The 23338-nt window shown below is 40.1% G+C and overlaps 1 protein-coding gene across 9 annotated transcripts; it reads left to right on the top strand.

The window, feature by feature from the left end:
• Window positions 1–5846: 5846 nt before the first annotated feature.
• On the top strand, window positions 5847–22686 carry SLC30A6 (solute carrier family 30 member 6). 9 transcript variants are annotated; one of them, XM_075089323.1, is made up of 14 exons: window positions 5847–6256; window positions 8983–9069; window positions 9695–9779; window positions 10731–10773; window positions 13750–13815; window positions 14230–14310; window positions 15561–15596; window positions 16407–16501; window positions 17227–17275; window positions 19160–19279; window positions 19585–19687; window positions 19992–20039; window positions 20631–20699; window positions 22168–22686. In XM_075089323.1, the coding sequence occupies exons 3-14, from the start codon at window positions 9752–9754 to the stop codon at window positions 22663–22665; spliced, it is 1236 nt and encodes a 411-aa protein (XP_074945424.1). In that variant the 5' UTR covers window positions 5847–6256; window positions 8983–9069; window positions 9695–9751; the 3' UTR covers window positions 22666–22686. The 9 variants fall into 9 exon arrangements, with proteins under 9 accessions (XP_074945424.1, XP_074945429.1, XP_074945427.1 ...); XM_075089328.1 differs by having other exon boundaries at window positions 6145–6256; window positions 15561–15616; XM_075089321.1 differs by lacking the exon at window positions 5847–6256 and adding an exon at window positions 6483–6642.
• The last annotated feature ends 652 nt before the right edge of the window (window positions 22687–23338 follow it).

Raw genomic sequence — 23338 nt, 5'->3', positions numbered from 1 at the left:
AGAGCTGAACAGCTACGAAAGGCCCTTGGTCTTCCTATTCATAAAGGTTGCAAGCTTTCCCTGAGATCCTTTGTAAATGAGAACTTTGAGGGTAACACCTCTGGTTTTGGGTGTTCCTAAGTATTTGTTGTTGAACTCTGTTTTCTTCCACTTAGTTATGAGGAATATACTGGTATTTGTTTCAAGTACTTACCTATTGGTACGTGATAGGTACCTGAAACGGAGAGGTAGAAGTTCCTGTCTGCTAAACCACCACCAGTAAGCAGCACCAAGGGTCATAAGCCTGAGCTGCTACTTCAGGAAGAAAAGGGACTATCCCTTTCCCTTGTTCGTACAACTGGTTTTGGTCAAGAGAATCTGTGTGACTGGTACCACTGCTTTTTGGTTATCTATTCTGCCCTGATTGTTTTCTGCATAATGGATGAACTACAGCTCTACAAATTACTTCTAGAACACAGTAATAAGAATTTTGTTCTGCACCATGTTTGCTCCACAGCTGCTGAGTTTTTTTTAGCCATGGTTCATAATCTCCTTTAAATGTCTGTCTTATGCTATTTTCTGAATAATGTCTTTTAAGAATGTCTGCTCTCCTTAAGGCATTATCTCACATTTTCTGGTTTCTTGTTTTACATGTACTGAGTAAGTCCCAGCTCAGTGATTTTCATCTATTAACTCTGTATTAAATTACACAGTGATTAACTCTGTGTAAAAGCAGATCTGGAAAAGAAAAAAATAAACCCCAACACTCCAAGAAAAACAAAACAAAACACAACCCCAGACCCAAGAAAACCAAACCACAAACCCACAAACCAAAAAACTTCACACAAATACCTGTATTTCCTAAATCTATGGTATTTTGTGTAGAATTTTGTAACCATATTTACCATAAAATTATGATATTCTAATATAGTATCTTGAATTAGGATAGGATAAGCAGGACAGCAGCTTGGATGCTTTTAACCTTTGCAAAGACTGGCATTACATTAGCTCTCTAAACTGCCTTTTTCTTTTTTGTCCCTGAATCTGCCTACTGCTAATGAGTGACGTGACCTGCTTTTTTGAGATGATTGGGAAGCAGCTTCTCAGGCCCTCTGCAAGTACGTTTTACTGACCTGAAGTGTAGCAGTTACTGGAGGGAGAGAAAACCCTAAGCCCTGTTTTTTTAACAAGCTTCTTCATACATCTTTGCCTCTTTTTATTAAGCAAGTGACACACCTTTTATCTTTCTACATGTTGTAAGAACAATGTCTTCTCAGGCCCTGGGTTGCTGCTTTTGATGTCCTAACAGGAGGGAGAATCTCAAGCACTGTGTGATGCTCTTTCTCCTTAAAATGAAAATTTGTCATGTGTTACAATGTTCCCTTTACAACACTGACTTTTCTGTACAGTTCGCCAGACCTGTACAGGTTCTCGCAGCTAAGACAAAAACAACACTGAATATTAAAGATAAGGCTTAAACTAGGATATTTATGCACATGTCTTGTGGTCCTGTAGTTTCTTAGACTTTACAGAGTTTGCTGTATTAGAAATAGGTATCCTGCCCCAAGACATCTTACCGACTCTACTTCAGAAAGTCGGTTGCTAATACAGTTTTGTCGAATATGGCCCTGCAACTTACTTTATGTAGATAATAAATGTGATTGTAACACTTTAAAATGGAGAAGAATAGGATCTCTGAACTGAGAAGGAATTTGTTGTCACTGCGCTAATTAAAGGCCATGGCTGATTTTGCTGGTAGATTATCTCAAATTATTTTAAAATGACCGTTTTTATACATGTAACTTACTCAGACAATTAACCTTACATTCTGGTGTAGAACAAATAGTACTTTTTCCATTCTAAAGAAGCGGGTTTTAGCACTGCTTGGCACTGCTGCCAAGTCCATCTTCTGAAATTTCAGTGCTTTTTCACTGGGAATACTGAAGTTGGATGTGCTGGCAGATTTAACCGAGACGTCTGTTCTGCAACCGGTGTGGAAAGCAGCGTTCTGCTTAGGGCTTCCTTAACCACCTGTGGCCAAACTGTGCCCTAGATTCCTGCAGAGCTTTCCTACCCAAGATATGGATAATGCATAGTTGTGCCTAAGACTTGCTTATCTGGCTACTCCAGCTCTGTAGTGATGCTCCTGCGTGTGGCAGCTTTGGGAGGCAGCAAGCGCTATTGTAGGTTACAAATCCTCATTCGTTGTCTGTGGTGGTCTCAAGCTTTTGTGGTGTTTTTGGTGTTGGGGACTTCTACCAGATATCAAAAATGGAATGAAAAGTAGCAAGCAGGTAGTGAATGCAACTAGGTATCTCGGTCATTGTGCTAATTAGAGGCAGTTGCCTCTATTTCACTGTTAGGTTCTCTTGAGCTGCTATTTAGTGTTGAAGGATGTTGCTTTACTTACCTACATGAATTTTCATGCTTAGGAGGATGTGCTGGACATCCTAAGAGATGACCAGTGGATCCATTATTTTTTCTTTACATACTCAGTATTTTTTCTTTGAACAATTGTAACTATAATTCCACAGGATGAGGAAGTTATACTGTCGCTTCCTGCAAATACAAAGTAATCTTCTGAAGTAGGGGGAAATGTGTGTTGTGTTTTTCCCAATTCTCATGCAGATCGTTAACTGTCTTAGTGTGGAAAGTGTTTACTTTGTCAATAACTACCTCCTGAGCTTGGCAATAATTGGCAAGGTATGCACTCCTCCAGTGGATTAAAATATATTGGCTAAACACTGTGGGCTCTTAAGGGTTTGATCTTTTGATTTGCAAATTCTTGACATGATGTCTGGAAACTATGCTGGTCAACCTTGTTTTCCTGTAAGACTTTCCCTGCCTTCATGAGAGGCGCTTCTTAAAGTCCTGTTTCAGAGAAGTGGCTTTGAGTTTTCTCTGTAGCTGGTTAATATAGGCATATTCTTTTAAGATGCATGGGGTGTAGCCTCTCGGTTCTGCAGGGTTTTTTGTACCATTAGACGTGGGGAGGAAAGTACTTTATCTAATACTCACACACCTATCTAAGAGACTGGAAACATGGAAATTGTTTTTTGCCACATGAGTCACATTTTTGTTTGTGTGAAGGGCTAGTCAGTATTTTTCTAAAATCTGGATTGAAATGACAAAAACCAAAGGTGGAGACAAAATGCTGTACCCCACCCGGCCCCATTAAATACATTGGGCGACTCCAGTCTGGGATGGGGCTAATTCTTGTATTTTGTTGTTTTGAAGCACTTTTGTTTCATTGTTCTTTTAAGAATGTTTTCTGAAATGTTAAACACCGCTTTATTAATAAGCAATGTAAAAAAGCATGATGAGCAGTCACATAGCTTTAGCTTCACAATAAAATGTTGCATTTGTCCTGGTCTTACTGTTTTCTTGTCTGTTTATCAGATAAAATGTCCAAAACTAAGAGCCTTTTCATTAAACCTCAAGCCTATTAAATTGCTGCTGTTTTTTAAAAACAAACAAACAAACAAACAAACCCCACCTAACAACCCACACCCCAGGTGTTGTATGCCCGAGGGTGGGACGATAAATATGTAAATACCTCATTTAGTTTCTAAAGGACATAACTCAAGTTCTTAAAACTAATGTAAACAGAAGTGCTACTTCCTAAATAAATGTGCTGAAACTGAAAGGTTGTGCTCTTATCCTAGTCTTGCTAAACCAGTGAAAACCAGGAGATTTCACATAACTAATTCTGGTGGTCCTGGTGAAGTCCTGAAAATAGCTATTTGGAGCCAATTTACTTGGTATCAAAATGGCACCTTTTCTTTTTTCTGGGGGGAGGCTGCTGCTATTATTTTTGAGGTAACAACCTAAATTCTTATCACCATCTCCTTACTGCTTGTAATTCTTTCTGGCCATTTTCTTGAGGCTGCATCTGGACTGCTGACAACTACTGAGGCTTTCTGTTCTTACAGGTACAGCCTGAAGATAAGATTTCTAAAAAGATGGACTAATTTTAATTTTACATATATGGCAGCATTAGGGGGTCTCTCAAAAAGCAGCCATGACCACTGCCTTCTGCACACCATTGTACCTCTCGCTGTTAAAGCAAGCAAACCAAATAATCAATACAGCAATCAGGAGAAGACCCTGATGTTTTGGACGGAAGCATAAGAGCTATTACTACTTCTGTCAGGCATAAATTCCTTGGGATAGAAAGACACCATTGTTGTCTATATGGGATAGTTATCCAGTAGCTCTCCTTGGCTGAAATGCTGCTCCTTGGAGGTACGTTCTGAACCACCGAAATTTTCTCAATTAGCAGTTTTGCATATAAGTTACAGAGATTCAAATAGGCTTTTTTTTTTGTAGACATGTTGCTCAGATAAATTTAGTGAAGGAAGAGCCTGAAAGCAATATACCAGCACTTGCTATGTTGAAATCTACAGAGTTTATGGACTTGGCAGCATAGCCTGGCCTGAAGTATGTTAGACTAATTAAAAGATAAATCTTCTCCCATTCCAGCCAACATGGTGTGAGACAAGGCTCCACGACTAGTGTCAGAGGCAGGCATATTTCAGATGAAATCTGTTTATTTGTGTACTTTAATGTTTCAAGTTTGCCAGAAAAAGTGAGAAAAAGTAAAGTTTTGTGGGTGTGGGTTTGGGTTCCCCGCCCCCAACTCAAGACATCTTTCTGCAAATTTCCAAATACTTTGTGAACTTGTGAAATCTGGCCTGTTTCCTACAAGGGTGCATATGGCTCTGGAACAGACAAGAGTTACGCAACCTTCTCTTCAGTAATTTTTTTTGTTCTGTGTGTAATGATAATACAGAAAATATTACATAGTGGTTAAGGCAGAAATACAATTTAACTACAATCCATCTCAACACATGCGAGTGATTTATTGGTGCTGTGGTGTAGCTCAACAAAAAAATTTGGGAATTTCAGAAGCCTACAACCAACCTAATGAACAAAGTGTTGATTTTGCCAAAGGCTTTTGATGACTCCACTTTTTTTGCAAATATTGTATATTGTAAGCACAGTATGTTCTTTCTAATATTGTAACTTCCTATTATTTTCAAATCTCATTTTAGTCATTTCTAAAAGGCCTCAAGCTTGCCTCAGTTGTAAGACATCCTTGAAGACTGTTTTGCTGTCTGCAGAATACTAGTATCGGCTCTGCTATTGTAGTATTTCTCTTCTGTGAATTGTAAAAATGCAATTCCTTGTAACGAGCTATTTTCCTCTTTTGGGAAGAAATAGACTAAGACACAAAATAATCAAAAAGCCTGATACTGTGTCAGTGAGGAAGTACCCAAACAACTTTGTGTTTGTGGATTGTATCATACAGGTGAAACATTCACCTGACTTCCGACTTCCTGGTTAAATTTGAGTGGAGGCTGCAGCTTGTGGAGAGTTTACATACCACAGCATTGCAGTTGGAATTCTCCTACCTGTCCTGCAAATTTTATAGACTGCAAAAGGATTTTTTTTATTTGTTCCCAAAAATACCTCTGTACACTGGAAAAAATATGTTTGTTACAGCCAACAGCTTAGAAGGAGCAGGTCTGAGACATTAAATGTCTTATGGAATACAATTACCTGTCCAGTCAATCCCAAACAGTCAGGTAAGTCTTTTGGCATGTTCCACGGAATAAATTAGATGCAAATAACATTTTTAACCACTTTAACTATGGTCACTGGACCACGGAGTAGACTATTAGAAGACCAAAGACAGGACAGTGTTACAGAAGATTGTTTCAGGTATCTTCCGAGGCACCATAATCTGTCTTAATAAAATATCTAGCTTCAATTTTTTATTCCTAGCTCTTTCACTTATTTCCTAAACGTAATATTAAAGAAGCAGTCTTGTAACTAAATCTTTCTGTATGTTACATCCTGGACAGGTATTCTGTAACACAACTTTCCTTAACGGAGCTACCCTATCTTCCGAGGAAAGCTCAGGTCTGTGTTTTGTTCCTTCTGACCGAGACTGTTGGGCACGGGGTAGCGGCCTGCTAGTCACGTCCCGCAAGGAGATCCTGTCCCCGCGCAGCCCTCCGTCCCCGCGCTCCCCTGCCTCGGCAGCAGGTCACGGTGCCTGAAGCGCGGCTCTCCGGTTTTCGGCCCACACGCTCCGCGCTCCGCCTCACACCACGCAGGCCCTGGGCTGGGGTCACGCTGACGGGAGGTCACTGCTGAACCGGAACGCTTCCGATGTTTTAGCACGTTCAGAGCGACCGGAGCGGTTCGGAGAACTTCAGCACACACAGCAGCGACCACGTTTTCGGCAACAGAGTTCCTGCGGCTCCGAGAGGTGCGGTCCTTTCGAAGCTTTTGCATGTTGCTGGAAATAAAATCCGCTCTGGAAGAAGCGCACCGGCTGCCCGGAGGTGCGGCGGCGGCGGCGCGGCCCGGGTGCCGCTCTGTGCGGAACGAGCGGTGGAACAACCCCGCCCTCGCGGCTTGGAGCGGGGCGGCCGCCGCGGCGGCCCCTCCTCTGAGCGCCCCCGGGCCGCGGGCAGGTGAAGCGCGGAAACGCAGGGGGACGCCTTGCGCGACCCGCTCCAGGGCGCGTCACCCCCGCTCCCGCGCGGCGCCTCACGGGCCCGGCCGTTGCCGTAGTGACGGAAGCCGCCTCCGCCTCTTCCGCCTCTTCCGCCTTCGCATGGCGCCGTCTCTTCCGGTCCGGGGTGTAATATGGTGAGCTGTCCCCGCTGCGGGGAGGGCATTTGCGCCTGGGATGAGGGCGTTGGGCGGGGCTGCTGTGGCGGGTGTCCAGCCGCGAGCGGTGTGGCCGCTTACCGCCGCCGGCGGGGCGGGATGGGGAGGGGAGCGGAGCTGAGGTGGGGGAAGCGTCCCTCCGCTAAGGCGGCGGCGCCCCAGGGCACCTGTGGCGGAGCCGGTGGGCGGGCCTGGCGCGGCCGTTAACGGCTGCGGAGCGCGCGCGGCGTGGCTGTTGCCGTGGTACTTCCTCTTCAGGCCCGCCGGCGGCTCGGCCGGGGCGCGGTGGGCGCGCAGGCCCCGGGCAGCGGGCGGTGTGGGCGGGGGCCGAGCTGGCGGGGCCGCGCCGGCGGAGGCGCCGCCGGGAGGAACTCGGCCTTGTGGCCGGACTGCTGGCTGGGCCTGGGTCTAGGTCCGGGTCTAGGTCTAGGTCTGGATCTCAGCCTCTTAAGTTTTCATTCAACACCGGATCAGCCGGGGAGCTGGAGCGCGCCTAGGGACCCGCAGGCTATACGGCCCCTCCCTGCTCGCTTGTGTCGGTGGAAGCACAGGAGCGGTACTCCTGGTACGTGCAGCTCGCTTCCCAAGGAAGAAAAGTCATTCTTCAGGGAGCGACTGCTCTCTGTGCGTGTTCAGCAGGGTGTCGTCTGAACTTCCCTTTTTACACTGAGCACAAATGCATTGGCATCGGTATCAACAACAGGCACCGTCACCTGTGGGCATTGTTGGAGCAGATGCTCACACTCGTAGAAACCCTTCTTGTACAGGTGCTCGGGCACCACGTGGGGACCTTTGGTGTCTGAGGTATGGGGTAGCTGCCCTCCTCGGCACAGAGGCGTTTCTCTCTCTTGCATCACCAGAAGTTTAGAAGCAAGGGAACGTTTAATGCCAAAGTGCAACATCTGCTGAATTAGAGCTTTCTTCGGGGGGTGGGCTGTGGCCAGTGTGGGTTTGTGCGAGGTTGTCCTCTGTGGTACAGAACACGCAGCTCTTAACGTGGGAGGTGTGGCACAGTGCAGTTTGGTAATGGATAAAGCACTAACAGCACGGGAAAGCAATGGGTGCTGGGGTGATGGGGCAGCCTTTATAAGCAGGCAGTCCACTGCCTGTTAGAAAAGCTTTCCAAAGCAGTCTGTCATCCTGTATGTCTCTGTTAAGACCAAAAAAAAAATCGTGTAAAGATTTGCTAGTAAAGAAAACAGTAAATGCCAGCCGTTTGCTCCACATGAGCTAAACTTGGGACCTATAGTACTGCTTTTTTAATTCATGGCACCAAGGCATGCGTATATTTCTACAGATACATGAAATACAGCTGTGTTGACAAACATGCCTGTAAGTTAATTGAGCCTGCTTTGGAGACCAGCCTGTTAGTATGTCATTTTGCCTTCTGCTGGCAGTTACAGATGTGAGAGCTTACAGTCAAACCTCATTTCATCCAGCCCCAAATTAATGCATATGGCAGACCATCCATTACAAGTCCACAAACTTCTATTGCAAATCAGAAGGACTTTTCGCATGGGAAGCTTCCTTGTGGGGAGAGTAGAATGGCGGACAACTAACTAGAAGCTCAGGACCTCTGAGGAAGGGGAGCAAGTGGCGTGGTTGATGAATTTTCCTGGTAGTCTGCTCCCTGTCACGCTTTCAGGAGAGCCACGAAGCACCCCCTCGCTCCCATCTCCTACATGCGTGTACATACTCTCCACCCCAGGAAAGCACTTTTCTGCATGTAACTAGAAGTTAGGAGGGGGAGCACCTACAGAGGCCGCATCTGCTGTGCTCCTTTAGGTTAAGCCATGACTGAGATTGTTTGTGTGTCTCATCGTGCTGCTGACTTGCATCCACCACATTGCAAATGATACCGGCATTGTTTTTATTTCTCTGATGGGTTCTCATTTATACATATATATACACAATATTTTCCTGTTTAATAAACCATTTGGCTTTGGGTGGGAAGTGTGCTTTGATAAAGAAAAATATTTTTGTTTTCAGAACATCTGTAGTAGTTTTATTTAAGTAAAGGTAAAAAACCACTCTCTAATATTTTGGCATGTTCTTCGGTAAACTTCAATTCTGGATTAGATCTAAATGAAGCTTGATTCTAAGTTATTAGTAATTTTCTAATATAATAGCCATGTAAAATGGTTATCCAGAGATACTGCTGAATTCAGTGTGTATGGGCTATCTCTAGTTAGCAAAAAACTCATTCTGATTTTTTGATATAATTAAGAAAATAGTTCATAAGTGAAGATTTCCTTTTGGCTAATATAAACTATGGTTTAAATAAAATTCTTAATTAAACTTGTAACTCTTTTTTTTAAGGGGACAATACACCTGTTCCGCAAACCACAGAGATCATTGGTTGGAAAGTTAACACATGAGTTTAGGCTGGTTGCAGCAGATAGGAGGGTAAGTATTTCTTTTAAAAAATGAATAATAATAAAAAAGATGTTAGCTGTGATAAGTTACAATACATTATTAACTTGAGTATATTTTGAGACTGTTGCTTTGAAATTTTCCAGCTGTGCTTAAAAAAATCCACGTGTGAAGCTGGATTCCTTCCTGTGCACTGTCCCTGTCAGTTAGTGTTCTCTAGAATTGCACTTGTATTTAATGGATTCGGTAGAACTGTAAACTGAATACGTGCAGATGTTTTGGGGACCTAAGTTCCAGCACAAAGAAAGGAACCCACTAATAGAAAGTTGTATAAGTCTGTCTTCAAAAGTCAGACGGTGTGTGCTGTAATAAAATGCAAATATTAGAAATATTAGAAGGGGTGATTTTTTTAGACCAAAAAGGTCTAAATTTTATGCAGCACAAGTGCTGTTTATAAATGAGTTTTGAGACAATCTGTAAAGTTAAAATGGAATTTGGGCTTGTTGCCCTGAAACGAGTTGTAGATTTTTGGGAGGGAGGAGAAGCCAGTTCTGCTTGCATGATGAAGTACTGCAATGTTGTTTTTTAAAACCAGATAGATATCTTTGTCTTGTAAATTTTGGAAGGTGTAAAAATACATATTTATTCTCATCAACAGTCCTGGAAGATTTTGCTGTTTGGTGCTATAAATTTAATATGTATTGGCTTCCTGCTAATGTGGTGCAGCTCTACAAACAGCATAGGTAGGTGGCTGTCTTGTACTGAAACTACAACCAACTACCATGTGTTTCTTAGCTTGTGAAGTTCCAACGTACCAAAAAAGCCAAGTTCAGCACGTAACAGTGTTAGGTGGCTGCGCAGCCAGGTTTGGAAAGTGCTTCCTTTTGATTTGCAACAGTTAGTTTTGAGGCATTTCTCACAGGCAAGTGTAGATGGGTGAAAGTTCTTGAAAGTTTGCAAGGTTTTCCAGACCTGCTGGCCATTCTCTTCCTGCAGTACCCTCTTTATCTTTAAGGTTGCAGAAAAGTAGATTTTTAAGCTAGTCCTCAAACCTGTTCCATATATAAATAGTACCAGTGTCATACAGAGACACTCACAGTTAAATGAAGATGTTTGTAGTGTGGCAAAAGGCTTCTCTGATTCCAGGAGTGCCCTTTTTCGATGTTTTGTATATCTTCTACTTTTTTACAGGGGCTCCAAGATACCTCCCATCATCTTTACTGAAAGTAGAACCCCTTACATTTTTAATTAATGAGACAGGTTTTCTTGCAGTTTCAAAATGGGTAGGAGAAGCAAAACAAGTAAAAAAATTTTGTTGAAGCTACTTTTCACTGCAGTAATGCACATAAGAGATCTCTTGCTTTGGTGGATGATGTGTTACTAGAAGATCTCTTGACTTTTCTGTGTTTAAATTCTTAGTCACAAGCTTAATATCTTTTGTACCTGGGCACTATTACATGCTTTATTAGAATTAGGATTGCCATAATCAACCTGTTTATGAAATTAAATATATTGGTGTATTTAGGACATTTATATCATATACACACACAAAAGACAGAGAGACTCGCTCTATCAGTGAGACAATTTATGTAGGTGGAAGATGAAAAAGAACTGCACAAGAGGGACCTAGAAGAATACAACAGATTTCTACATTGTAAAATTATACTAAGTTTTAATGCTTGCCTTTTTTACAGCTTTAACTGCTTACACGTATTTGACAATCTTTGACCTTTTCAGGTGAGTGTTGTTTTTTTTTACCATTTAGTCTTACTGTTGATTTGTGCCTGTCTTTGTATATTTCTATACTTATAAAACTTACAGGTACAAACACATGCTGTTTAGAGTCATCAGTATAGAAATGCTAACTGGTTTAAATATAGCTTAAATGAGTATAATATTGTACATCACAATAAATAGATGATGAGAAACACCATAGCTGTATTGTGAATGACTAGTAACAAATCAGTTCAGTCATGGATTTCTCTGTGCAGATGCGTAACAATGTAAACCAGAATCTAGCATCCAACTGTTACGTGGTGGTTCTCTCGCAACATTTCCCCAGTGCCACAGTCATTGGTTCTGAAGTATCCCTCAGTTTGAACATCAGGAAACAAACGAGTATGTAATCCTATTTCTATTTCAGAATATTTCAAGAGCTAGATCCCATGAACTTGTCATAGAATCACAGAATCGTTAAGGTTGGAAAGACCCTTAAGGTCATCAAGTCCAACCACTAACCTATCACTGCCAAGTCCACCACTAAACCGTATCCTCAAGCACCACGTCTACCCTTCTTTTAAATACCTCCATGGATGGAGACTCCACTACCTCCCTGGGCAGCCTGTTCCAAGGTTTGACAACCCTTTCGGTGAAGAAGTTTTTTCTAATGCCCAGCCTAAACTTCCCCTGGCGCAGCTTGAGGCCATTTCCTCTCATCCTATCGCTTGTTACTAGGGAGAAGAGTCCAACACCCACCTCGCTACAACCTGCTTTCAGGTAGTTGTAGAGAGCGATAAGGTCTCCCCTCAGTCTCCTCTTCTCCAGACTAAACAACCCCAGCTCCCTCAGCCACTCCTCATAAGACTTGGTCGTTAGATATTTTTATTATTTTTCCCATTTCCTAACAAAAATATATTAAAACTACTTCAAGTATGAAAGTTCTGAACACTTTTTATAATATTGGTAAAACAGACATGACATACCTTCAGTTTTACCTGAGATGCAGATTGGTAGCATTGGTTGGGAAATAAACTGCATAAAATGCATGGGTTTTTTTTTAATTATTAACCTACGTTATCATCCTTGCTGGCTCACTAGCTTATAAAGGATCAGCTATCTGTAGTCCGCTTTGCCCACTACACACTGTAGCTTATCTGACTGACAGTAAAACGTTTATAAATAACAGCAGCAAATATGCAGAAAGGAAAATGAATGGCTGATACAGGCACAAAAATACTTGACTTGATCAGTGACTGCATTAGAATTGTGATATGACTTTAATGAATCCCATATCTCTCTTAGAATTTTGTATCTGGAATTTTGTCATCTTGACTCAAAATACTTTTTCTGCCTTGGGGAAAGTTTTAATGTTGTATTTTGTATTTGTAGAGAATTATTTTTTTTTTAGTTTTAGGAGAAGACTGAAAACCCCTGACATTGGCCTATTAGGTTAATTAGGGGATGGACGAGAAGATTAGTCTAACTTGCAGTGATCTCTTTCAACAGTTTTGATTTGCTGTAAGGGAGAACAATGCCCAGTAATTCTGCTGCAAAAATAATTTTCTGGTTCTTTCATTTTTGTCATCTTCCTGGTCATTTATAATAGTCTTACTAAGTATATGAATGTACTGTTTTGTATATGAGCAGCATTAGTTCCTTTGCTTTTGCTTTTACTCCACGCAGCTGTGGATCAGGTTGTGAGGATGTGATTGTTCAGCAGCTGTGGGGTTGAGTTCTTGATCCAGTCTGATTTAACGTTGTCGTTAATTAAGAAAGGACTGCATAAAGGCACAGATGGCACTGAATCCGGGTGGGTTCCAATAAAAGTAAATTGTCCAAAGCGGTTGGTAGAGGAAAAATAGACAAAGGAAATGAGACTTATCCTAGGAAAGTTCAGGCTAGTACCATGTGGATAAAATAATTGGAATTTCAGATGTTCAATGTGAGAGAAAAACATGGAAAGAAAATAGCAAGAGACACCTGTGGCTGTCAGTGAATGGCCAGTGAGATTAGAGCTTGTGTTGATGAAAGCAGCAAAAAAAGAAAAAAATGAAAACACATTTGATGTAAACCAAAATGGGCTGTATATGTAGACAAATAACACTGTGGAAAAGAAAGGCAATACTTTGCATAGCCTGAGACTTTTCTAGAGTGCTAAAACTGTTTCATGGTATATCTCTAAAATAAGAGTTTAATAGAGATCCTTCTTCACTTTTTCACTGAGATACAAAGGAAGTGACACAAATGTGACAGTCCTGTCACCCTGCTTATCATGTTCCTTCTCATTTAAATGGCCTTTCTCAGGTGATAGAATTTCTAGGCAAGTTCATAAAGCTCATATAAGAGCATTTATTGGGTGTCTAGTTTGATATTTTCATAGCCTGTTGCTTTGTGCTTTTCATTACTACGTGTGACATTACTGTGTGCGATAGACAGTATTAGAAGGATTTTCTCAAACCACCTTTGCCTGCTAGTCAGATTCTGGGGTACCTGGTCTCACGTGCTTCAGGTCCCTTTCAGAAAAATTCATGGAGTGCGTGCAGATAAAGCTCTGGTTGTGCTGTTCTGTGTCAGGACCTTGGTGGAAAAATGCATTGCATTTGGAGTTATGGTAAACTCGATTTGGGCTGAGTGGTGTTCTGTATTGAAGAAGGTTGGCGGTAGCCTTCGTAAGCACAGCATGCTGTGAGTACGGCATTAGGCTGTCTCCTGGTGTAAGGAGTTAGGTCAACTACCATTCCGCTAAAATTATTTGCCGCTCTTCTTATGGGGACAGCCGAGACATCACTGTGCAGTCACAGTTTTATTCCCAAGCACAACCTTCTCTGGATTTACTAGAACCCTCCTTATGACAGTGATGGAGGTGTTGAATTCATGGTAAGATGTGGATGCATTTGTTCAGCAGCTCTGATGGCTGAAGTGTATATTTGTAGATTATCCAGTTTGTAAGGGCTGCAGTTATTTATCATAGACTAATTCTCTCCCTTTTTTCAGTTTGGTAACATGTCTAATAAGCTACTGGGTAATGATGAAGAAACCCAGCCCCGTCTATTCATTTGGGTAAGTACTAATAACAAGATCTAGTGTTTGATAATACGACATTTGATACACTGCTGACAATAGCCCCTAACAGCTGTGACTAACAGTCTGTGTGTAAAAGAGCCAGAAATAAGGAGACCCAAGACTGATGTTGTAAAGAACAGTTACAGAATAGGGGAGGAGAGGAAAGGGGAGGGAGAGGAAAAAGAACTAAGAAATGCTTAATTCTAAGCTGTCTGTGATAAGTGGAGTGTTGGCTTAAAAGAAATCGAAAATAATGCCTATTCCATAAAACTTCCAGTTCCTTCCCATCTATCTGCTCTTGAAAGAAAATTGGAAATAGTAGGTCTGTCCTGCTGGTTCCTGCACAGACCAGAATGCATTTGATGCATTGTTCAGTGTTCAGTGTTTCTAAACCTAATTCTCAAATTTCAGGTTTGAAAGGTTTGAAGTTCTAGCTGTATTTGCATCTACAGTTCTGGCACAGCTTGGTGCTCTTTTTATACTGAAAGAAAGGTAGGGATATGTACCATTTCCTTTAATTTTTTGTTATGTATGAAGATATTCCAGATTGAGTGAAAGCATATGCGTTCTACAAATGCTGTCTGTAGAGAGATCGTAGAAAAAACTCCAGATTTTTAAAAATATTTGTAAACCTTACTGTTCACTTACACTGATTACACTACCTGTAGGATTTAAATGAAATTATAGGAATTGATAAATGTAGTTAAACAGCTTTCAAGGAAAAGGCTCAGTGTTCTTAAGAATCATATTTTCTAAGAAGTTAGGTATTTCACTTAATGCATTTCCCTATGTATCGTGACTTTTTATGTTCATCAATAAATAAAACTTTTTTTTTTTTTACTTAAGTTACTTCATGAAGTAAAGCAACTTCATAATATATTAAGGATCTGAATGTTTCAACTATCAACTTCATCAGTCCCTCAAAATTTGTTCAAGTATTAATTTGACATAACATCTATGCTTGGAAGTATTTGTATTTCAAGAGGTTAGCATAAAAAATTATTTTAGCGTTTAAAAACAAAGGGGCTTTTGTTAACATCTAGAATTTAAAACTGGGGCAGCATACCTTCCATTTTTATATTCAAGGGCTCTACTTTCTCTATAAAGGGCTATGGTAACAACTTAGCAGTTTTGTACTATAGGTTGATCTGTTGTACTGACGATACACTGGAATGAACTCTAATAATGACGCACTGTCAAAGCCTCCAAATTTTCAAGCATCAGTTTTAGGAAATTCCAAAACTTTATCATAGGTTTTTCTGTTACAGCTCAAGCTCATTTCTGATTTCACTGGTGGGTCAAAAAAGATTTGTACCTGCACCACGGTATCGAACATCTACTTTATTTGGCCTTGCTTTAGCGAGAGACTGAAAGTCAGGGATTTCAGACTTCATTTGTTGTGGTTACCAACACCAGTGGTGGCAGTAGCAGTATTTTTTGGCACGTTCATTTACAAGCGTCTTTTTATTGTCTAGGCAGCATTCATGGTAGCTAGCACCTGTGTGGCACGGTTTGGAAACAGTTGGAAAATCTAAATTACACCCTGCTTCTTTGCAGTGTTAAATACTTTAATCACTTATAAAAACTTCTGTGCTTATTTAAGCAATTATTTTTTTGCAGTATTGTATCTGTTTAGTTTTTGTTTATGAATGGCAGCTTATTCTTCAGAACTGAAAAAACACGCTTCAGGTATCGAGGTTTTATTGTATGAATATAACACAAATTTTCAATTATTTTTGTAGTGCAGAGCGGTTTCTGGAACAACCTGAGATCCACACGTAAGAAGTTATTTTGACATGTAAACGGACAGTTTTTTCAGTGTCTGTGTTTCTAATTCTTACCGTAGCATGTATTACTTATGCGAGTACATTCAACACCAAATTGGTTTTGGTACCTTGGCATTTGTTTCAAACTATGTGCAAGCTATATTGCAAACAGTTTTTTCAAGGTACAATTGAAATCTAACACACATGCTCTTTCGATAATGATTTGACTATATGTTGCGGGTTTTGCTGGGTTGGTTACTCTAATTTTTTTATGGAGGCCTCTTAGGAGGCCTGCTGTGTGCGGGGATAAAATTAGGGAACTGGAGGTGTTGCAAAGACAATGAAGACTATAAAGAATATGGGGAAGGAAAAGAAAGTGATGTGGGACAACAGACAGGCATGGGATGTATGGTGAAGTTGTAGTTCTGTAGGAAAGGGTAGGGGCATGGGGCATTGTTCACAGGAAGCGTTTTTTACCTCTACTGCTGAGGGGACAATGTATTTATATCTTCAAGGACAAACATATATGTGTGCGCACTAATATGCTATTAGTTAAGAACTGTTACTCAACGTTATGACTATTACGTACTGCCTAACCTGATAACAATAACGTACGAAGTTCAGTGATCTCATATAACCCTTAAAAAGATAATGCGCTGCCAGTTATTAAGCATGATACTACTTTATCTTAGTCTTGTTTTCAGTCTTGGTGAAAGATACCAAGCAAAGTATTTTGATATCGTTACCAGTGGTTACAGATTGATTTCATGTTTTGTGATAATGTGAAATTAAGATACTTTTTTTTTTCCCCCTCCTCACTAGGGGGCGACTCCTGGTTGGTACTTTCGTGGCTCTCTTTTTCAACTTACTTACAATGCTTTCCATTAGGAATAAGCCTTTTGCTTATGTCTCTGAAGGTATGTGATAAATTGATAAACTAATCTATAACAAGAATTGGGAAAACATTTAAATGTTCCTATTTTTATCGAGGTATAACTTGTCCAGTAACTTTCTTAATTAGCAGGTATACAGTGCTATTACCTCCACTAATATAACTTCATGCACTTTAGAATTGCCATCTGAATTTCAACTCCAGTTTGCTTATAGGGCTCTCTGAGTAGTACGCAGTCATTAATGTGGCAAACTGAGTATCATTTTAATGCTGATGTACCCTTTGTTTTCAATCTTTTGGATTCAACCAGTGCAGGTCATTTGACAGATATCAGAACTTTGAAGACATTTTATTGATATATTAATGGATTAAAAATAAATTAATGTAATAGTTCTTCTTAATAGCTCTTTTACTTGGGACTTTTCCACTGTGAAGTAGGCTTGCAATCATTCCTGCTAACTGTAAATTGTTTATACTTATAATTATATATTATGCTTTATATAAAATATAATTATGATGGTTATAACCTGCAATTTTATTTAATCAACTCAGCTTATTATGAGAGACAGACATTTTATTTACTGTCTGGTAAAGTCAGACTTTGGGTTTTTTCAAGTGACAGTGAATCTGCTGAGATACATTTATTCATTCACAAGAATATTGGGTTTTTCCCTTAAAATAAGACTTTCAGTGTACTTTAAAACGGATACCTTTACTTGTAGTAATTTTATTACCACCTTTCTTTTGCAGCTGCCAGCACAAGTTGGCTTCAAGAGCATGTTGCAGATCTTAGTAGAAGGTAAAGCTTTATATTAGAGCTTTTAAAATAGCTTTGCCTACTGTCGGTCTAGTGTATGAACTCTACAGCAAACATGGTCTCTCATATTTCCCAGATACATCATTCTAATAGAAATACATCTTTCTGCATAACTTTCGCTGTGAACGTGTTCAGTACATTGTATGTAATTCTCCTTGCATGAGGTGAGGTACACTAGCTTTGTCCTGTACAGACTTATATTTCTTAACAATCGTTACCAGAGTGAAATATTTTGTAGCAATTTGTGTTTGTTTATTCTGTGGGGTGGGCAGATGACTGGGATGGTTGCAGTTTGAATGTGATACGTGAAACGGGTTGCTCACTGAAACGTAGCTGTGGGAACTCCTCACCTGTCCAGCAGGAAACTGGAAAGTCTGTGTCTTCCAGGGCCTGAAGAGGTGTTGCTCATTCATCTTGTCAGCTAACTCTCTTGTGTGCATTGGATATCTGAGTGTGAGATAACATTGTTTGCAAATAATTTTGTCAGATGTCAGCAACATTTACTTTGAGCCATATGTGTTCTTCCAAGTACTTGTGCTGTCAGTATCCAAATAAGAATGTTAAGCCTTATTGTATAACACCTTACATATGCTGCAAAGCCTGTCAGTTTCTGTGTGTTGTGATTTTTGTGTACAGCTGAGGAATGCAGAGAATGGCTTGTTAAACAGAAGAATTGGTTTTATATGGGTATAAGGTATTACATCATCAGACCCAAATTCTGCAAAACAGCTTTGGAAGACTAACAATAGGGTTGCCCAAGTACCTGGAATTTCAGTGTAAGAAAACCCAAAACGTGGATGGCATTCACAGACACTAGCAGAGTTTTTGTGTAATGATGTGGTAACAGAGTGTTACGGGGAAGAACATGGATGGATAATCTGGAGGGCTCCCAGATCAAGAGTCCAGAACAACTACTGGGTTTTGAAATAATCTGTAGACAATTATGCCGTTGGTTTTTTAAAAAAATTATTAAATTTCGTAAGTACGAATACAGCTGTTTCAGATGTGTTCTGTGAAGCAGTGCCAATTACAAAATATCTGCACCTGTATATAATTACGTTGATTAAAACTCTCAGAGGAGCAGACCAGTACATGGTGTCTAAACATAGGTTGGTTCTAAACAGAGGAACAAAAATTTTAAAGTTCTGTCTTCCTTTAAATTTTCCAGTACATGACATGCACTTGCATCCACTGGGAAGTACAGAAACCCTTTTCTCCCTTCATGCTCCCATTGACAGGCGATAACTATAAATAATTTTTCCCAATGTTCCCTTATGGGTTTTTTGGTCTCCTCTTACCCAGTTAGCTGGTCTCCTCCCTCTTTTCAGCCTCCCAGAATTAGTTAGCTTTGGCTTTAGAACACTTCTGCACACCAAGGTGGCAGATGGATTGAAGGCTAGAGACATACAACCCTCCCCAAGTGTTACATATATGTAATAGCAATATCTGAACCTGTGATGTACTTGTGTTGTCTACAGCTGACACACTAGCTGTGTTACCAGAAAATAGAAACTAGCACAAGATGTGTATTTTAACATGCAGAAAACTATAAAGATTAGTGTAGTGTAACGGTTTGTAGATGAGAGGACAGACTTAAAGCAAATTTAAGATGCAAGAGGTAAGTATTAATTTCAGATATGAGAGAGAATATGACATGGATCTAAACTTGATTAATTCTTGCTGACATCAGACTATTACAGAACTTAGAGCAGAACTAGAAGGGCTTTTTCAGTCCTCAGAAACATCATTTGCTGTGACAGCAAGGTGTGTTTAAAGCCAAATGCTGAAATAGTGGGCGTAACTCCTTTGGGTTTTGAAGTAACAATGAGCAGGCAGCTGACAACTGCTTTTTCTGTTTTGTTGCAGTATTTGTGGAATCATCCCAGGATTGAGTAGCATCTTTCTGCCACGAATGAACCCTTTTGTCTTGATTGATATTGCTGGAGCTCTGGCTCTTTGCATTACATATATGCTCATTGAAATCAAGTATGTACAATTGTTGCTTAAGAAAAGTACCTCTTTTTGTATCCAATCTATGGGAAGTTGCATTTTTACATGAAAGGAATGATCTCATCAAAAGCTGTATTTTGTACGAATGGGATTGCAACTCCATGAATACATCTGTCTTCTTTCAAAGATGTGTAGTTCAGATGAGATTAGTATATGTAATATTCTGTAAGCGTATACAATAAGTGTAATTCTATAAGCGTATAAAAAATGAAAAAGAAAATTCTTATGCTTTTCAAAAATGTAAATACCTGGTTTTATTTAAAATTGCTCTTTCTCTCTAGCAATTATTTTGCTGTAGACACAGCCTCTGCGATAGCAATTGCTTTGATGACATTTGGTACCATGTATCCCATGAGTGTCTACAGTGGGAAGGTGTTACTCCAGGTAAGGCGATGTGACAAAACACGGGTTTTTGTGGTTTCAGTTTTGTTAAACGTCCTTATTTTTTTAAAAACAAAATCTGTTTTAAGCATTTGAATGGGAAGTGTTCCAAGGGGAATTTGTGATGTACTAAAAGGATTTTAAGGGCAGTAGAAATGTGCATCATGAAGTCGTAAGAATTTATTGTTGAATGCCATTGGTCTCTTGTGTAGGTAGACCAGACTTAAAGACTCTCTTCCTTAAATAGGGCCAGTTAATCTTTATTATAACTTTTTTCTCCTTTTTTTTTTTCTTCTTTTTCTTAAAGACAACCCCACCTCATGTGATTGGCCAGTTAGATAAACTTCTTAGAGAGGTAAGTCAGTGTAGAATACATAACGCAGTATGCACAGCTAACACTAAATAAGGGTTCAGGAATACAATGAGTTTTTGTGAGTAGTCCGAGAAACTTGCTAAAGAATTGGTTTTTTTAATATTATTTTTAAGCTGCATGTAGAAAATATGAGTCTAGCTATCTGAGATGGATAGTGGCATTGAGGTATCTGGAACAAACCTGTTAAAGTAATGCAGGCTGTTGTTTTTATTAACTAAATTCAAGCTACCGTTGAAGTGGTTTACAAATGTGAGTTGGAGGAGGAAGAGGAGTACAGGCAGCTCTTGACTTACAACACATCAAGTTGAGAAAATACTGCAATTTGGCAGCAACAGTTCCTTGACATGTAAATCCACTTTTCTGATGGATTTGGATGCTTAAGGGTAGCAAAAGTGCAGTAGATAAGCATTAGTGGCATCATTAACAGACATCTTCCATTCTGTGTATGAAAGCTTTTATTTCACTACTGAAAATGCTGCATTATTCAGCTATGTGTAAAAGCACATTTCTAAAAGGATTTGAAACATTATTTCTAATTCCTTTTCATATTTCTGGATGTTTGTGTAAAATTAGGTTTCAACTTTGGACGGTGTCTTGGAAGTTCGAAATGAGCATTTCTGGACGTTAGGTTTTGGCACTTTGGTAAGTTTTCTTTTGTCTTTTTAAAGGTTAAGGAGTTGACAGTTACTACTTTAAATTTCTTATTGAAATAAAGATATTTCTTCTGAAATCTTAAATATAAAAAAAATTCGATGGAGTCAGTACTCAGTCCTTGTGATCTATTGCAAAACTTCTCTTCCCCTGTCCTTTATATTTTTTTAAAGCTTTGCTGTTGGTTAATATTATTTATATACATTGCAGCTCTGGATTAAAGCATGCATTTTGCAACCATAGAATTTCTTTTGTATTTTGGCAGTGAAGAAAACCCCAAACAATAGTAAAGACATTTTTTCAACTGGTATATTAGTGTAAATTGTTTCAGAGGGGAGAAAAAGAAAATGGTGAACCTTTCAGGTACCAGAGGTCTACAGTAGAATTGTATGTTTTCAGCATTTTGGGGCTGGAGGGGGAATCGACTACAGTTGTGCACTGATATTCCGTAAACTGAAAGAAATAAAGGGGGGGGTTTGTGCTACAAAGTGGTCATGCAGGACTCAGTTATTCCTAAGTTGATGCAGGTATGTTGTGACAGCCGGAAAACTAAGACTCTCAGAATTTTTCTCTATTTCTGACTTCTTCCAGTGTGCTGTCCGTCTTTGAAACAGAAAAAGGCAGCAGCTCTGACTCGCTGATGTGAAAATAGCTTTCAGTTTACTATTCTGCCACCCAAATACTGGATCACAGCATTGCTGGATTGATCACAGATAATTACAAAACCTTTGTATGCATACTTACCTGTTGGCATCTTCCAGGTTGTAGTAGAAACTTCCAGAGACCTGGATGTGTTTTCAGCTGCACCATCTGATGTAAAAGTGGCTTTTATAGCACAAGCTGTGAACCGTGTTCTTCATTAAATATGAACTGAAAAAGCATGTGAGGGCTCTGTTTTGTGTCCTGTTCTCGTCTGCAGCAGTAGCTCAAGGTAAAGGAGGTAGTGCTACTGAGAGGAAGGCAGGGGCAGCCTGCAGTTCGGTGCCTGTCCAGGAGAGACTCTGAGTTCCACAGGGGCGTTGCCTTGGTTCTTGCTAATGGTCCCAGTTTGAGCGTGTCTGCTGCATGTGTTGGCCTCTTCCCTGCCCCAGCAGCACGGAGATGACACTTTTTCCTTGTTTTGGCATATGGAGTTTGTCTGCGCTTTGTTCTTTTGGGACATTTTTTTCCCCAGCTGTTGCCTCCTGCCACCACATGTTGTATTTCATAGTTTGGTTTTAAGACTCACTTTTTCTGAATGATGATCTTGATATGTTTGTAAGAGATGAACGCAGTAGGAAAGATGAAAATGTATCCTAATTATGGAATTATTAAATAAGTTTCTCAATTTAGTAGTAGTCTCCACTGCAAAAGGCCTTTGCATAAGTGTCTGCAGGATAACTTACCTCTTCTTGAATGCATATGGAGAACCTTTTTTGAAGTAACGGTTAACAGCTGACTTACTGTTATCACTTTCTAGGCCGGATCAGTACACGTCCGAATTCGGAGAGATGCAAATGAACAAATGGTACTCGCCCATGTCACTAACAGATTATACACGTTGGTCTCTACCTTGACTGTTCAGATTTTCAAAGATGACTGGATCAGACCTACCTTATCATCTGTGCCTATTGCAAACAATATCCTGAACCTTTCGGATCATCATATTATTCCAATGCCACCATTGAAAGCTGCTGAGAATTTGAACCCTGTTACATCCACTCCAGCTAAGCCCAGCAGCCCACCGCCAGAATTTTCTTTTAATACACCGGGCAAAAATGTGAGTCCAGTCGTCCTTTTAAACACTCAGACGAGGCCCTATGGATTGGGCTTTAATCATGGATCTGCACCCTACAGCAGTGTACTCAGTCAAGGATTCGGAATACCGGGAATGGGAGCAACTCAAGGATTCAGAACTGGCTTTACAAACGTCCCGAGCAGATATGGAACAAACACTCGTGGGCAACCCCGACCATAATAAACACCGTTATTTATTGTACTTAAGGGTATTGACTTAATTCTTTTATTACCCAATTTTTATAAACATTTGGAATGTCAGATCATTCTAAGTGGCTGGGAACAAGTGCATTGTTCATATTCATGTAATGGTTAAATTGCAGGTTTTTTTTTCTTTGCATCAGCAGTAGCCTGTGTAATGCCACCAATATTTTCCAGGCTTATGATACTTTACAGGTAGTTTTTATAAAGTGTCTATTTCTATTCAGCTTTTTATTCACTTTTATTTTCCCAAGAATGTATTGAGATATAGCACAAATCCATGCGAGAGTAAAAGTGTGGCCAGGTAGCATTCTTTTTCTAATGAGAATTGCGTGCTGGATGCTGGGTAGCTGGCAGAATAGGAAACTGCAGAAATGCAAGTCCCAGTTTTTGGAGATGTTTTGATTGCTGTATTAAGCCATCTTTTGGCAAAGTCACAATTAGTTTTTGGTTGCAGAAATCCATCAGTGTTCATATTGTGGCCATTGAGGACAATCTGGCATTTCAGATTTTAATTAATTTTGTGAGACCATGTTTTGACATTTTTATTGATGCTTTTATAGAAATTCAGGTGGTTCAGCAACCATTTTCTAGTTGTAAGTATTCCATATTCATCTCTGGTATTTCTTCCTTTTTGGTTTAACAGCAAAATT

The sequence above is a fragment of the Phalacrocorax aristotelis genome, chromosome 3 (genome assembly GCF_949628215.1).
Source record: "Phalacrocorax aristotelis chromosome 3, bGulAri2.1, whole genome shotgun sequence".
Classification (NCBI taxonomy): Eukaryota; Metazoa; Chordata; class Aves; order Suliformes; family Phalacrocoracidae; genus Phalacrocorax; species Phalacrocorax aristotelis.
The sequence above is the reverse complement of the archived record's forward strand: the minus strand, read 5'-3'. Positions and strand labels throughout refer to the sequence as shown.

What these genes read in the sequence shown, in the direction of transcription:
- SLC30A6 (XM_075089321.1), top strand. An exon ending in CAGCTCTACAAACAGCATAG is followed by an intron (nt 9,780 to 10,730) that starts GTAGGTGGCTGT and finishes CCTTTTTTACAG; the next exon opens with CTTTAACTGCTTACACGTAT. An exon ending in GAACAACCTGAGATCCACAC is followed by an intron (nt 15,597 to 16,406) that starts GTAAGAAGTTAT and finishes CCTCCTCACTAG; the next exon opens with GGGGCGACTCCTGGTTGGTA.